The sequence below is a fragment of the Penicillium pulvis genome (genome assembly GCF_028828015.1).
Source record: "Penicillium pulvis strain IBT 33274 chromosome Unknown scaffold_8_segment0_segment0, whole genome shotgun sequence".
Classification (NCBI taxonomy): domain Eukaryota; kingdom Fungi; phylum Ascomycota; class Eurotiomycetes; order Eurotiales; family Aspergillaceae; genus Penicillium; species Penicillium pulvis.
In genome coordinates this window covers 2,015,910-2,031,365 of record NW_026643080.1, presented here as the reverse complement: position 1 = coordinate 2,031,365, position 15,456 = coordinate 2,015,910, and the positions used below count along the sequence as shown (strand labels likewise).

Here is a 15,456-nt window from a genome sequence, read left to right as displayed (position 1 = left end):
GCTAAATTTACCCCTCCCTAGACCAAACGAGCTGCTACATTTCTCTTAATTATTTTGCCCTTGTGGTTTTGGCTCATCCTGAAAGCACGATTACCAGACTAAAGGGGGAATTGGTAATGCAAGAAGCAGCGCTTGTTCCTGGCGGAGAGCCGAACCCGCTAGACAGCACCGGGCTCTGCCTACTATCTCTCGATGGCGGTGGCGTGCGCGGTCTGTCGACCCTGTATATCCTGAAAGGGCTGATGGATCGATTGAATCATGCACGCCCTGAGGGTTTACCAGCAAAGAAGCCATGCGAGGTATTTGACCTGATTGGCGGCACCAGCACAGGCGGGTATGTTGATCAGTCCGTGTTCTCAAATCGGAGAGCTGACAGATTAGATTGATTGCGATTATGTTAGGTCGATTGGAGATGGATGTCGATGAGTGCATTGCGGCATATATCAAGTTGATGAAAATTATTTTTGATAAACCGTCAAAACGGGGTCTATCAAGCATAATTGGCAAGATTAAGTCCCAATTTGATGCCACGAAGCTAGAGAGCGCGATCAACGAAGTCATCACCAGCAGCGGGTCCAAGCCAACCGATCTATTTGATAATCAAGTTGACCGTGGTTGCCGGGTGTAAGTGTATGTGAACTGGACAATCCGGACCCTGCTAACGACTCCAGATTCGTCTGTAGTATTACGCAGGAGACCAAGGAGATCGTGCGTCTTCGCAGCTACTCTATGCACAATAAGCCTGGAATCTCGGCCACCATCTGCCAGGCCGCTCGTGCAACCTCCGCTGCCACGACCTTCTTCGACCCTGTGTCTATCGGAGCACGCAGATTTGCGGATGGCGCGCTCGGAGCCAACAATCCAGTGGATGAGGTGGAAGGCGAAGCGTCTGATATCTGGTGTGCACAAACAGGTGATCTAAAGCCGCTGGTGAAGTGCTTCATTTCGATCGGCACGGGCAACCCCGGGAAAAAGGCGATGGAGGACAACCTATTGAAGTTTGTTTCCAAGACCCTACCAGCGCTCACCACGCAGACTGAGCAAACGGAAAAGCGATTCATCGCTAAATGGCGGCAGCATTATGAAAGCAAGCGGTATTTCCGGTTCAATGTGGATCAGGGGTTACAAGACGTTGGCCTAGCAGAATATAAGGACCAAGGCTTGATTGAAACAGCAACAGAGGGGTATCTCGACCATCAGGAAGTGGAATTTCGATTGCGGGACTGTGTTGAGAACCTCAAATCAAAGCAGAGTGTGTATTTAGAAAACTTTTCTTAGTCCTAGTGTGCGACTAATATACGGTACCGGAGATAGATGCAACCAATCTTATGTTCACGGAAGAGATTCGGGTTAGTGCGCTCATGACCGGAGTTATGGTATCTGGCTAATCTTATATAGGAATATAAAAAGCGATTGGCTTTTTTACAGCAATGTATGCCGCGATTCTGAACATTTGATCCCAGAATCTCACACTAACGAAACCAAAGGGCAAGGCCGAACCCGGTGGCAGGTGCCATTTGAACGAAATGCCAAGTTTACCGGCCGCGAGGACCTACTTAGTGACCTGACACAGAAAATGGAACGGAAGTCTGACGCCACCAGAAAAATTGCAATCATAGGCCTTGGAGGTGTAGGCAAGACACAGCTAGTGCTTGAGCTAGCCCACCGCATGCGAGAACAGTGCGCGATTTATTGGATTCCAGTCAACAGCCTGGCCAAACTTCAGACAGCATATCAGAAATTGGCTCAGAATCTTCGCCTTCCTGGCCGTGAAGAGGATGGCGTTGACATCCTGGAGCTGGTCCAAACATATCTCAGTAGTGAGACCATCGGCCCATGGCTGCTGGTATTGGACAATGCCGATGATATAGATCTGTGGACTTCCCCACTCACATCTGAGGCAGAAGCCAAGCGCCTGATTGACTATATGCCCCGAAGCAGGCATGGGGCGATCATATGGACCACGCGCGATCGCAAAGTAGCCACACAAGTCGCTCGAGAAACAGTGACTGTGCAGCAGATGGACGAGTCTGGGGCCCTAGATATGATGCAGAACTACTTGATGTATCCAGATCGGATCGAACATGATGTGTGTTTGTTATCGGATTTGGTGCGGAAACTCACCTATCTTCCACTAGCGATTGTTCAGGCTACGGCATATCTCAATGAGACTGGAGAGTCACTCAAGACATATGAAACACTCTTATCCAATCAGGATGAAGAGTTGATAGAGCTCCTGAGTGAGCATTTTGAAGATGACGGCAGATATTCAGACACGGAGAATGCAGTGGCAAAAACATGGCTCATCTCATTTGAGCAGATCCGTCGCCGCAGTTCTCTCGCTTTTGAGTATCTAGGACTCATGGCCTGTGTGGACCCCAAAGGCATCCCCCGGTCACTACTGCCACTTTCCGAAAGGTCAACACTCAAACAGCAGACCGATGCGATTGGTATTCTCGACGCATTCTCATTCATCACTAGACATGAGGGCGGATTGGCGTTTGATTTACATCGTTTGGTACATCTGGCTACGCGGGGGTGGCTGAAAAGAAATGGAGAGCTGTCGACTTACCATGAAAAAGCTGTTATGCGGCTGAATGAACTACTATCAAACATCGAGGAAACAAATCGGATGGAATGGCGGGCTTACGTAGCCCACGCACAATACGCCGTGGGTCGACATGGGAACTACAGTAAGGAAGAAGCCAATCTTGCGGAGAAATGTGGCGACTGTTTGGACTTTGACTTCCGATACCGTGAAGCGGAAGAGTTATATCACAGAGTTCTCAAGTATCGAGAGACAGTACTGGGGCCAGAGCATCCAGACACGTTCATCAGTCTCAGCGTACTTGGTGTAATCCTTGGTAACCAGGGCAAGTATGAAGAGGCTGAAGCCATGCACCGGCGAGACTTAGAAGGTTCAGAGAAAGTGCTAGGGCCAGAGCATCCAGACACGCTCACCAGCGCCAGCAACCTTGCTTTAGTCCTTACCAACCATGGTAGCTATGAAGAGGCCGAAGTCATGCACCGGCGGGTATTACGAGACCGAGAGAAAGTGCTAGGCCCAGACCATCGAGACACGCTAAACAGCTTTAATAAGTTTGGTTTATTCCTCTCCGACCAGGGTAGGTATGAAGAGGCCGAAGCCATGTACCAGCGGGCATTAGAAGGGTTAGAGGACCTGCTAGGCCCAGAGCATCCAGACACGCTTGACTGCGTTGGCGACCTTGGTCTAGTCCATGAAAGCCTAGGCAATTATCGCGAGGCTGAAGCCATGTACCGGTGGGCGTTTGAAGGATTAGAGAAAATTCGCGGGTTAGGGCATCCAGACACGCTCGGCCACATCAACAATCTTGGTTCATTACTTGAGAGCCAGGGTAAGTATGACGAGGCCGAAGTTATGTGTCGGCGGGCGTTAGGAGGATCAGAGAAAGTGCTAGGGCTAGAGCATCCAGATTCGCTCGTCTATGTCGGCACCCTTGCTTTATTGCTCGATAGCCAGGGTAAATATGATGAGGCCGAAGCTATGTATCGGCAGGCGTTAGATGGATCAGAGAAAGTGCTAGGTCCAGAGCACCCAAACACGCTCAGCAACGTCAGCAACCTTGCTTTGTTGCTTGATCGCCAGGGTAAGTATGACGAGGCCGAAGCTATGCATCGGCGGGTGTTAGCAGGAACAGAGAAGCTTTGGAAGGTGCGGGAGCCAGAGCATCCACACATATTCACCAGCATCCACAACCTTTGCTCATGCCTAGATAGCCAGGGCAAATTTGAAGAGGCCAAAGCTATACGACAGGCACATACTGTACCATAAATTGAGATCAGCTATATGTCTCCACCTGGGCAAGGTTTCATTTGCTCAATTACATACTAGGTAAGAATTTATCATTGTTGTTCTCGTGCTTTGTAGGTATCTCAAAGTGCTTGTTATCAGGTGCTTGTTCGTGTGAATCGTATCCTTATACTGTATATGTCTTGTTCCAAGGCTGTGGAATATGACTCAAAACACATGACCACCAGATTTGAACAACACAGATCTTCGTGTTAATCCTGTACTCTGATGGAATAAAGATTCCAAGGTTTCACCTGAAATGTGATTCCGTCCTGCGACCTCCGGTTGGTTAGGTTTCAAAACATTCTCTAGATAATTGAACGTAACTATAAGACTCAATTTTCGAGGTCGCTGCAGATGGTAGTTAACTCTAGAGCCCTTCAATTGCCTACCCAGAGTGGCTTTACGGTCATATTCCAAGATAGTGATGTTTGGTGATCTAGTTCTATATATCTCATTCCACATTTGAATACAGGAAAAGAAAAAAAAGAAAGAAAAAGGAAAATAATAAATAGCCTAACATAACGCCAAATACATACGCCTGATCAGTGCAGCATCTACAGGGGCACAAATCCTTCCATACGTTTGCGCGCTTCTTCTTCCTCCCGGCGCAATCGATCAGCCTTTCTGCGCTCATAGACTGCGCGAACAACTCGGCGCACTTGACCATTGCCCTCGGCGTAATTGGCCTTCGCCAACCCAACAACCGAGTCAATTTGTTCAGGTGTGTAAACGAAGTTCCATGTAGACAAAAAGTCGTCCACATCAGGGTCAATGGTATTGGGGTGAGGAGTAGGACCTTTCTCTTCTTCGTCTTTGAAGTTTGATTGGATAGAATGGGCAGCTGCAAGAGGTCGGTCGTTGTTGGCAGGTGGGAGTTGAGGAGCCGACGGGTTGGGAATGAGAGGGAAGTAAACAACGGCGATACCAGCATCTGGCCGCATAATGTGGAAGTCTTCGTCGGAGTGATCGGTAGCATTCTCGCGGTAGAAAAGACGCTTGGATGGCGGCGGCTCGTCCTTGGAGGTACGTTCCTCTGTCGTGCCAACCCAGACATTACAATAGTCTAGGTCGGACTCATCTTTGCCAGAACCGGTCTTTTTGGAGGAGGCGAGCCGCTTGTCAGATTCACTTTGGGCCTCGGTCATCTTTCGGTTCACTTTGTCCTCCGTGATATTCTGTGGCTCGCGCAGAGCTTCTTCTGCGGCTTCCAAGCTGTCACCCATATTTGGCCATCCAGCACCCACGGGCCATCCCTTGATCCCTCGCTGCTTGGCATAACCGTCTACAACCGAAAGCCAATTCTCACGTTTGATGTCGGCAGAGGCATCAAAGGCGACGACAATGTCAACATCTCGCCCAGGTCGGAGAAGCGGGTAGATCGGAAGGTTGTTGCTCATGCCAGCATCCATGAGGCGAAGATGACTGCTCTGGAAGATAGATTCCGGGCACGAGTCAGGGAGTTGATCTTCCATCCCCATCACGTAGTTGGGAATGGCGGCCGGATCAATAGGGTGGACTCGGATCAAATCTTTGTTCTTGCCTTGGATGAGAGAATCAATTCCACCGAAGCCGGCAAGGCCTGCTACCAGAGGCCTGACTTCTTTATAGTAATGAGATAAAGTTGCGCAAAAAGCACTACCCCATACTCCCATCAGCCCCGGAACGCGCAGTTCGGGGATGGGAGGGTTTTCAGCGGATAGTTGACTCTCTCCACCTTGAAAGTGTCGGCCTAAAGCCCAGGTTGGAATACCGGCATTGAGCTCCTCGCAGAAGAACTCATACGGGGTGAACTCAAACCATTGGAACCAGGCTTCGCGGTTTGCTTTCCTCATCATTTCCTCGGGTATGGCACGCTTGCCTTCATCCTTGTCCTCGACCATAGGAATTTCGTGTCGCACGGCGGTATAAATTGGCATAGGATGCTCACCACTGAGTAGATTGGCTTGTTGGCTCGATAGCTTGAGATCAGAGTCTACCACGCCCAATTCTCCTCGCGGAACCATCAGCCGTGCCGCAAGCAGGAGACCATAGATGTCCACAAGCCCGAAATCTGCGCCAGGGTCTCCCTTGAGTTTCTCAACCAACCCACTGAGGAGGTACTTGTTGGTTGGGGCAGTGGTAAGCAGATTAAGCGCTTTTGGTGGGAAAGCAATGTGTACATCCAGCCGGCTTTTCAGGTGGTCGACGAGCCTGTTGAAATTTCTGCCTGAAATTGAGGAGTGATATAGGGTTTGCAGCCAGCAGCTACCACTGACCCCTGCGGTGTAGGTGACACAGTCCCACAGGCCAGACTCCTGCGCAGCTAAGTACGACCCGGTCCCAGCCACTAGGGCACGTAGTCCACCACCCGATCCGCACATGGCGATAATAGGTACATCGTCAGGATGAATGTCGCCTTCAGATATATCGAGATATGAGGCCAATGCTTTGACGGCATGCTGCTTTCGTTTGCTTCGGAATTCCCTTTCCTCCTGACAGAGGTCTCCGCTCACCCGCACCTTGGCATTTCTCAGGATCTCTGGGTTAGCGTCTGGATCATGCGCTTCCTTCCAAATATCGTCGGCCAGAGAGCCAGGTGCCACTGAAAGCTCGCGCTGAAGCTTCTGAACAGTCGCTGGTAATAATCGCGCCCAATCGGGAACAATGTAGTTTGTAATGCCTCCCCCTAGTTCACCCCACTCTGGTACCCCAACAGTATGTTTCACTTCATCAAGCTTCTGTGCAATGTTCGCCCAGATGGATCCTTGATCTTGAGCTGATTGGGGGTCATTTTCGCCAGACGTAGAGCTCCGAGACTTTGAATTGGCGTCGTATTGAGCAGAAGAAGTGGAGAAATGGGTTCTCTGGGGACGCCTGCCAGGCTGCGTCCATTGACCCGCAGTATAAGCCGCAATTGCTGCTGGGGGGACTGTCCAGCGCAGACGTGAGGCGCTGGCAGCACCCATTGTCGCGAGGCAGTAAGAATTAGAAGCTGCGACCTGCATGCAAGCAAATACCAAGTCCGGAATACTGGACTTATACCGCGGGGAATGACCTCATATCATGTGACACGGAAGCACAGACGGGCCGAGGCTCCTAGTTGTGGATTGGCGCGTGTATCTGAACTGCTGGGGGCGGAGCTTATCTGAGGTAACGAACATCATCCCCTGTGGACCCCACACGGGCGCACATGACAGCTCCTGGTGATCCCCTCTCTCTTTCATATCTGAGCAATCGTCATGGTAGCCCCTCGGAATACTGCGTATGCGGAGGAGAGCGCGGAGGTCGAGGTACTCTACGCCAACCTCGAAAAGCTCAACCGCCTCACCAAAAAGATCCAAGGGTCCATGGTCCGCCTTGAGACAAGTGGTAAAGTAGTCAAGGAGGCCATTGGCCCGATCTATAGCAATACCCAATCTCTTCAAATTACCAACACAAATATCGACAAGGTTAACGATGCCATCGACCGTCTCCGCCAACCTCTCGACGCGAAGAGTCGGGAGGAAGGCGTCATTCGCGCAGGGTATGTCCCCAATATGAAGAGAGGTGCGACTGAGATTGAGTTCAACGTGCTAACTAGCTTGCTGTATAGACCGCAGAGCTCCGGCCTTTCACAATACCTGTCGGCGATGAAACGTGTTGAAAAGGCGCTGGTCGACCTCAACACAACAAACCTTCGGTCGAATCAGAAAGCAATTGCAGATTTCAATTCACTACTTAGTACTGGCAGCAGCCAGTTACAAGATATGCTCCGATCCGAATTAAAGCAACACGTCACCCCAATCGAACCGTTGCACTATCTCACCAAAGGTGTGTCTTGCCAAGTTACGTGGCTCAATAATCGGGCTCGAAGCTAATTTCCGGTGTTCAATAGAACTTCCCTTCCCATCTATTCCCGAAGAGACACTCTCACAGCTGGCCCCGCTATGTGCTGCGATTACCTCCGCGTCCGCCCTGGGCCCCCAGCGCAGCAAAGGAGAGAACCCTGCAATGAAGATCTATGCCGAGGTACGCGGGCCGTATATTACCTTTGGCCTGCAGAACCTATCCATCGCATCTCTCAATACTGTCAAGCGAAGACCGACCGATGGCCCATACAAACAGGGGACCAATGGTATTGGGATCTACTCCAATGCATTGGAGGCATTCATCAATACTGAGCATGATATTATTGTCCAGTTGTTTCCTGGGGATCAGCAGGGGCTTGCTTTGCAAGCTACTTTCCTGTCGGCAATGGGAGAGTACTCCAAGACTCTCCGTGAGCTCAACTTGTACATCCGGCAAAATCTCATGACTGACTGCTTCCTCGCATTCGAAATAATCGAGATTGTGACGGCAATGTCCTACCGTATCGATTCAAAGACTGCAGAGTTGAAGGGTTTGTTGATAGAGGCACTTCGACCTGTACGGGAAACCGCCAAATCTTCCTTATCTGAGCTGCTCGAGGAGACCAAACGCAAGGCATCGACCGTGGCCTTGCCTCCAGATGGTGGATCAGTTCCCTTGGTTGAGGAGGTCATGAACTCGCTTGCCACATTGACCGGCTACTCAGGTCCATTGGCATCAATCTTGACCTCTCTGGGTGATGGCAATTGGCGTTCTAAATCGAGTACCGCTGGCACGGCGCCCCTGGATGTCGGGCCGGACAGCGGCACCCTTTTCTCCCACTTCATTCTGGATATGATTGAATCTCTAATGACCGCATTGGAGGCCCGTGGCCGGACCTTTCATCGTTCAAAGGCTGCTCTGGGCGTGTTCTTGTCAAATGTCTTCTGTATTGTCGATCGGTCGATTCGACAAAGCCCTGAATTGGCGCGCTACCTGGGCGCACCGGACAGCATTGCCCGTATTGATACCTTCCGCAAGCGTGCTACATCAACCTACCTTGACGCATGGAAGGAGACATCGCAATTCCTTCTGGATGTGCAGTATACCTCCCGCTCCGGGGCACGGCCTAACTCGGGAGGCGCTGTGGATTCCAGCACCATCGTGAAGAGCTTGTCGTCGAAAGACAAAGATGCAATTAAGGACAAGTTCAAGTCTTTCAATGCCAGCTTTGACGAAATGCTTTCCCGGCACAAGCCCCTTCATATGGAACGGGAAGTGCGCTCAGTCCTGGGGCGCGAGTTGCAGGCGGTCATTGAACCGCTTTATGCCCGTTTCTATGATCGTTATGTGGAAATTGACAAGGGACGCGGCAAGTATATCAAGTACGATAAGTCGAACCTGTCGGTGCAACTGGCCCAACTTTCATCATAAGTACATTAAAGATCTTTTTTGCCAGCCTATAATGACATAATAATTGCATATCCATGGTCCAGAAATTGGGAAAACGATCTACACTTATAGTCCACACGTGATCCAGTGCCCCACCAATTGTCCAACTCTACGATAACGTGATAAGCCCCGCTAAACCTAGCAACAAAAATTGCATCCGACTTCGCACACTGTTCACTGCCTCGTCTTTCATCTATTTGTCGGGTTTACCGTTCAATTCATCTTTCGGGTGATCTTCACAAACAACCGACATCATGTCTACCAGCAACGATGTCTACCAGACCCCCCTCAACTCGCGCTACTCGAGTATGTCCATCCCACCATCCCGCCAATGAGCGGGCTGAAATCCGGGGATAGAAACCAAATGATTTTTAACCTGATCCAATTGAACAGGCCCGGAGATGAAGTATCTATTCTCTCCTCGCATGCGTTTCTCCACATGGCGCAAGCTTTGGATCTGGTTGGCCGAGTCCCAGAAAGGTACGACAACAGCTGGATGGATAGCTTGAATCTACATGAGGAGCCAAACATTCAATTGACTGGGTCTTGCTTCTATAGAGCTTGGACTTCCTATCACCGAGGAGGCGATTGAGCAGATGAAGTCTCACGCCACCATCCAGGACGACGAATTCGCCGTTGCCGCCGAGGAGGAGAAGCGCCGCAGACACGATGTCATGGCCCACGTTCACGCCTTTGGTCTGGTCGCTCCCGCTGCTGCCGGTATCATTCACTGGGGTGCCACCTCGTGCTACTGCACTGATAACGCTGACTTGATCATTCTCCGGGACGGTCTTGATATCCTGATCCCCAAGCTGGCTGTTGTCATTGACAAGCTGTCCCAGTTTGCCCAGGAGTACAAGGATCTGCCCTGCTTGGGCTTCACCCACGGTCAGCCCGCTCAGCTGGTCACCGTTGGTAAGCGTGCTTGTCTCTGGATCCAGGATCTTCTGATGGACCTGCGTAACCTTGAGCGCGCCCGTGATGACCTGCGTTTCCGCGGTGTCAAAGGTACGACCGGTACTCAGGCTTCCTTCCTCCAGATCTTCGAGGGTGACCACGCCAAGGTTGAGCGCCTTGATGAGCTTGTCACTGAGAAGGCTGGCTTCAGCTCCGCCTTCATCATCTCCAGTCAGACTTACTCCCGCAAGATCGATGTTGATGTTGCCAACGCTCTTGGCTCCTTCGGCTCCACCTGTGAGCGCATTGGTATTGACATTCGTCACCTTGCTATGCTCAAGGAGGTTGAGGAGCCTTTCGAAAAGGACCAGATTGGCAGCAGTGCTATGGTAAGCTAATTGTCTGGCTATTGAGCCTCGAGTGATCGGCTAACTGTTTGCAGGCTTACAAGCGTAACCCTATGCGTTCTGAGCGTCTGTGCTCCCTTGGACGTCACCTGCAGAACCTGCCCAAGGACGCCCTTGACACCTACTCCGCTCAGTGGTTCGAGCGCTCGCTCGATGACAGCGCTATCCGCCGTATCAGCATTCCGGAGCTTTACCTGTGTGCTGACGCCTGTCTTATCCTGCTGAGTTCGTCTTTCCCGCCCTTGGTCCTTACGTCGAAACTCTCTAACTTGTTCCAGACAACGTCAGCTCCGGCTTTGTCGTGTACCCCGAGGTCATCAAGCGCCGTGTCAATGACGAGCTTCCCTTCATGGCCACGTAAGTTACAAACCCTCCATTGGAGTCACCCAAGCTCATGTCCTGTTTAGTGAGAACGTCATCATGGCCTGCGTCAAGAAGGGCCTTTCCCGCCAAGATGCTCACGAGGAGATCCGTAAGTTTCATTTCCCTCTTATACTCTTTCTTCCTCCTCTAACCACACTATCTCTCCAGGTGTCCTCTCCCACCAAGCCTCCGACAACGTCAAGAAGCACGGCAAGGACAACGACCTCCTCGAGCGCATCCGCCGCACCGCCTTCTTCGCTCCCATCATCCCCGAGCTCGACAGCCTCCTTGACGCCCGCACCTTTGTCGGTCGTGCCCCCGAGCAGGTGCAGAAGTTCACCACCACCGAGGTTGCCGCTGCTCTTAAGCCGTATGCCGCCGAGGTTGCCAAGGCTGAGACCTCTGCTCTTTACGTTTAATCTACCCTTAGGTCTATCCTAGGTATATATGTTTCAGAATTTGATGGACCATTCGGTCAGAAAAGGGCGACATTGGCGTCGCTCCGTCATAAAGGATAGGAGTTGTGTATAGTTGCCCAGTTCTATGAGATATGAAAATGAGATCAATACTTCCGGTTTTCAGTCGACCTACACAGTCCACTTTTGTATACATCAGGAACCGATTAACCATTAAAGCAGCTAACTATTGATAGCTGACATGCAGAACACAAAAAGCCCACCCAGTCTAACTTGCGATCAATTTTCACCACGTTATATATGCAGAAAGGAAATAACAGTTGGAAGCACCGGGTCGCTGACAATGCAGTCCGGGGGAGAACGCTATATGCAATGGAACGCTAGGCAAGAATGACCAAGGAGCAACCAAAACATGAAAACTAAGGTTCTAGAATTCGAAAACCTGTGCCATTCGCCATCTGGATCCGTGGTCTTTGTTTCCCAGGGTGTATAGCGTTGCCGAATCAAGCAAGGAATTGAATTCTTTGAGATGCATCGGCTGGACAAGACCCGGTTGGTTGGGGATGCACACGACGCAAGCCGTGTATCCACTCGCCACCTCAACTTGAATGACAGTGGGAAAGACAGCCGAGGACGATCATTTGTGCCCCTCAGCTTGGAAGAGAAACAAGTCAGGTGCATCTCTCTCTCCCTGTTTCCCAATCTTCTCCGGGGTCAACGTGGAGCGGCAAACATGACAATCATGCCACCAATGCAAACAGAAGTAAAAACAAAACAAAATTCTCCAAAATTCCCATCAGAACCGACCAGACTCGTAAGAGCGCCTCTTTTCTCTTCGAGTCCCTCGGCCCACTTGTCCCGCACGCGAGGGGGCGCAGGTCACTCGGCAGGGACAGGTGGGGTGGACTGTGAGTCGAACGGGAGATAGAAGAGGTCACGGATCAACCAGAGGATGTAAAGGACACCTAGCACCCACAACGAGGCCATAAGCTTGTAAGTCGACGAGCGCCAGGTAACGCGGCGGATGAGACGACGGCCATTGGGACCTTCGATCGGACCCCGGCGAGCTTGAGGGGCTGGCGGGGGTTGGCTGGCAAAAGGGTATGCGACAGCCTCGTTCATGTCACTGTAGGAAGTGCGACGGCGCGACATGATTCAATTTCCCATGTATGTTTAAGGGAGGTTTGACTCCTGATAAAGGTGCACGTGGGTACCAATCAAGTTTTGGATATGATTTTATATATAACTCAGGGACCCAGAAGTAGAGGGGCCCGGCTTTGTTCCGAGTCGTTCGCGCTTAAGCTTAGATGCACGGAGTTTAGGGTTTTGCAGACAGGTGAGATGGTTTAAAAATCAAAATGTGAAGAAATGTGAAAATTTGTAAAAATCAGTGTTTACTGTGATAAAGCTATACAGGTTTTAATAAATGACACCGCACAAAACAGAAGCGAGTAAGGTTCCACCAGCTCGAAAGAATGAGCTTCGAATTGGCTCGTTGAGCAGCGAATAAGCGTCAGAAATTCCCTTTTGGCAGCATCATGCCCAACGGCGGGGCTTTATAAAGAGATACATCGATCGGCCCAAATCAGGAGAAAAAAAAGAGAGGAAAAAATGACCAAAACCTCTGCATGAATCGACAAAAGTACAGGTATCATGTGACGACGCTCGGACGAAAGGGGAGATCCGGGGTGTGACATCGCCTTACGTAGTAAAGACGTTACGTAGTGATGTACTCCGGATTGCGGTGGTTCTACTCTATTCGGAGCTCTCCCACAATATCCCACCCGGACTTAAACATTGCCGGCCATCCCCTATTTATATTCCAAAATGAGTCAATCATTGATCTGGTTAGACCAATGAAATCATCGAATTCGCTTATTTAAATTGCCGGTGAAGAGTGTGGTCATCTGAGCCTAAATCGGCGATTTCACTTTCCGGCGTCGGAACGGGTGCCAACCTCGGTAGTACGAATCGTCCCGACTCTATTACTCATTCCCCTCGCACGCGACTCTCTACAACCTCCACACTTCCCCGGATTCAAGAGAGCTATCCTTTTCTCACGTCCACTGGCCATCGGCCCTCATTCTCACTATGTGGAAGCCGTCGGAGCGCTTGATGGAAACCATCAGGCACTATGCCAGCTTCCCCGCAACCGGTGTCTCACTGCGACAGATGGTCCAGTTTGGTGACCGTCCATCCACCGGTATGCATCTATGCGATGAATGCTTCTTCCCGTACTAATGTGGTCCAGGAACCCTTTTCCGCGCTTCGCAATTCCTCTCTGAGGAGCTCCCCATTCGTCTGGCGCACCGAGTGCAGGATCTCGGTGAGTTACCGGATGGGCTCAGCGAGATGCCCTCCATCAAGAAAGTCCAGGATTGGTATGCGCAATCATTCGAGGTATGTACTATGTTCTTCATTTCCCCGTTCTTTCTACTTTCATCTCTTCAAATATCCTGTCCCTTTTTGTTTTTTTCCTCATCTGTGAGTATCGTATGACTCACGTGTTCCCAGGAAATCATCAACCTCCCCCGACCCTCTCTGACTCAGGAAGTCAAAACCCGCCTACTGCGACCGGGCCGCATGAATGGCCACTCCAGAATCCTCTCCGAGGCTACCATGAACCCCAGTGTAAAGGAAGGCCAATACCGGTCATCTCCGATTATCTCCAATGGCAATGGCAACGGCAACGGCAAAGCTGCCGCAACGGGCCGCCGGTACTTTGTGCCTGCGGATGACCATGCGGAATGGCCACCAGAGCTCAATGACTATAACCAACGATTCGCCAAAACTCTGCAACAGATCAAGCGGCGCCACGATGGTGTCGTTACCACCGTGGCCCAAGGTATCCTGGAATGGAAGCGCGTGCGACAGCGCATGCAGATCGACTCTACGATCCAGTCCTTCTTAGATCGCTTTTATATGTCTCGAATTGGTATACGAATGTTAATTGGTCAACACATCGCACTCACGGAACAAACGCACGTCAAACACCCGCACTATGTCGGAATAATCTGCACCAAAACCAACGTCCGGGATATTGCGCTGGAAGCCATTGAGAATGCCCGCTTCGTTTGTGAGGACTACTATGGTCTTTTCGAGTCGCCCAAGGTCCAGCTGGTCTGCCGGGACGACTTGAACTTCATGTATGTCCCGGGCCACCTCTCTCACATGCTCTTTGAAACTCTGAAGAACTCTCTGCGGGCAGTCGTTGAGCGACACGGTGCCGACCGGGACCAGTTCCCTGTGACCAAGGTGATTGTGGCCGAGGGCAAGGAAGACATCACGATCAAGGTCTCGGATGAGGGCGGCGGCATCCCCCGATCCGCAATTCCTCTAGTCTGGACCTACATGTACACGACGGTGGAGCAGACTCCAAATCTCGACCCGGACTTTGACAAGAGCGACTTCAAAGCTCCAATGGCCGGTTTCGGTTACGGACTGCCAATCAGTCGACTGTACGCACGCTACTTCGGTGGTGACTTGAAGCTGATCAGTATGGAAGGGTAAGCTAGCACATTCTGTCTCCTCCTACAACCCCCACTAATTCTCTCTAGATACGGAACCGATGTCTACCTCCACCTGAACCGTCTGTCTTCAAGCTCGGAACCCCTGCAATGACAATTACCCGTCATGAGAGACGGCCGGGTCCGGCCCACGACCTCGCACCGCCTGCACCCCTTCTACTACGGTGAACCGGAACCCCAACCCGCGCCGCCTCGAGGACTGACGCCCATGAACGTTCAGGCCCATCGCACCCGCATACGCAGTCGAGAAGTCTCGGAACGTAAGCAGGTGGGAGATGCGGAGAGTTTGTTCCATGTTGAACAACGGCAAAGAGAAGATGAAGAGATGTAATCTGACCTCTTCTCGCCTATTTACTCTACAAGTTCTTTGTTTTCTGTTGTATTAGCAACAGTGGACAGTTCAAGTTCAATACGGGGATGGCTCCCGATCTGACCCGGTACATAAGGGAATCCACTGCACAAAATCAAACAAAAGAAAAAACCGCAAAAACACCAGAAAAGCATAAAAAAGAAGCCAGAATCTTGGTTTTGTCCGTTCGAGATACCCATTGCTCACTCACACCCTCACATTCATCCTCATCCTCATACTTTTCCTGATTCCGATCTACCTTGCCTCATCTACTTCTCTACCGCTACCCCTTCTTGATGATCATATACACGATCGTTTTGTTACTTACTTGTTTTACCTTCTGGTGGGAATATGGTCGGATTCGGGCTTGGTTCAATTCTGGTTCTGGTTATTTGTATTTTTACTT

General features: G+C 50.9%; 7 protein-coding genes across 7 annotated transcripts; 5 read left to right on the top strand and 2 right to left on the bottom strand.

Moving 5' to 3' along the window:
• Positions 1 to 23: 23 nt before the first annotated feature.
• Positions 24 to 3,814, top strand: N7503_010176 (FabD/lysophospholipase-like protein; the record flags this gene model as incomplete). The annotated part of the gene is made up of 6 exons (XM_057069722.1): positions 24 to 334; positions 382 to 624; positions 672 to 1,252; positions 1,315 to 1,349; positions 1,399 to 1,432; positions 1,488 to 3,814. Coding segments are annotated over 6 exons (3,531 nt in total), but the record flags the coding sequence as incomplete, so codon positions are not given.
• A 575-nt stretch (positions 3,815 to 4,389) lies between these two features.
• N7503_010175 (putative phospholipase A2 (PlaA)) lies at positions 4,390 to 6,780 on the bottom strand (the record flags this gene model as incomplete). The annotated part of the gene is made up of 1 exon (XM_057069721.1): positions 4,390 to 6,780. One exon carries the CDS (start codon positions 6,778 to 6,780, stop codon positions 4,390 to 4,392), a length of 2,391 nt encoding a protein of 796 aa, XP_056916332.1.
• Positions 6,781 to 6,973: 193 nt separating this feature from the next.
• N7503_010174 (EXO70 family protein) lies at positions 6,974 to 9,073 on the top strand (the record flags this gene model as incomplete). Its single annotated transcript, XM_057069720.1, has 3 exons — positions 6,974 to 7,337; positions 7,407 to 7,624; positions 7,689 to 9,073. The coding sequence occupies exons 1-3, from the start codon at positions 7,054 to 7,056 to the stop codon at positions 9,071 to 9,073; spliced, it is 1,887 nt and encodes a 628-aa protein (XP_056916331.1). The 5' UTR covers positions 6,974 to 7,053.
• A 272-nt stretch (positions 9,074 to 9,345) lies between these two features.
• ade13 (adenylosuccinase ADE13) lies at positions 9,346 to 11,177 on the top strand (the record flags this gene model as incomplete). Its single annotated transcript, XM_057069719.1, has 7 exons — positions 9,346 to 9,397; positions 9,485 to 9,571; positions 9,650 to 10,377; positions 10,431 to 10,620; positions 10,674 to 10,752; positions 10,803 to 10,867; positions 10,927 to 11,177. The coding sequence occupies 7 exons, from the start codon at positions 9,346 to 9,348 to the stop codon at positions 11,175 to 11,177; spliced, it is 1,452 nt and encodes a 483-aa protein (XP_056916330.1).
• An 876-nt stretch (positions 11,178 to 12,053) lies between these two features.
• On the bottom strand, positions 12,054 to 12,326 carry N7503_010172 (uncharacterized protein; the record flags this gene model as incomplete). Its single annotated transcript, XM_057069718.1, has 1 exon — positions 12,054 to 12,326. The coding sequence occupies one exon, from the start codon at positions 12,324 to 12,326 to the stop codon at positions 12,054 to 12,056; it is 273 nt and encodes a 90-aa protein (XP_056916329.1).
• Positions 12,327 to 13,147: 821 nt separating this feature from the next.
• Positions 13,148 to 14,795, top strand: N7503_010171 (PDK/BCKDK family protein kinase; the record flags this gene model as incomplete). Its single annotated transcript, XM_057069717.1, has 4 exons — positions 13,148 to 13,377; positions 13,426 to 13,574; positions 13,689 to 14,680; positions 14,732 to 14,795. Exons 1-4 carry the CDS (start codon positions 13,266 to 13,268, stop codon positions 14,793 to 14,795), a joined length of 1,317 nt encoding a protein of 438 aa, XP_056916328.1. The 5' UTR covers positions 13,148 to 13,265.
• A 12-nt stretch (positions 14,796 to 14,807) lies between these two features.
• N7503_010170 (uncharacterized protein) lies at positions 14,808 to 15,032 on the top strand (the record flags this gene model as incomplete). Its single annotated transcript, XM_057069716.1, has 1 exon — positions 14,808 to 15,032. One exon carries the CDS (start codon positions 14,808 to 14,810, stop codon positions 15,030 to 15,032), a length of 225 nt encoding a protein of 74 aa, XP_056916327.1.
• Positions 15,033 to 15,456: the final 424 nt, after the last annotated feature.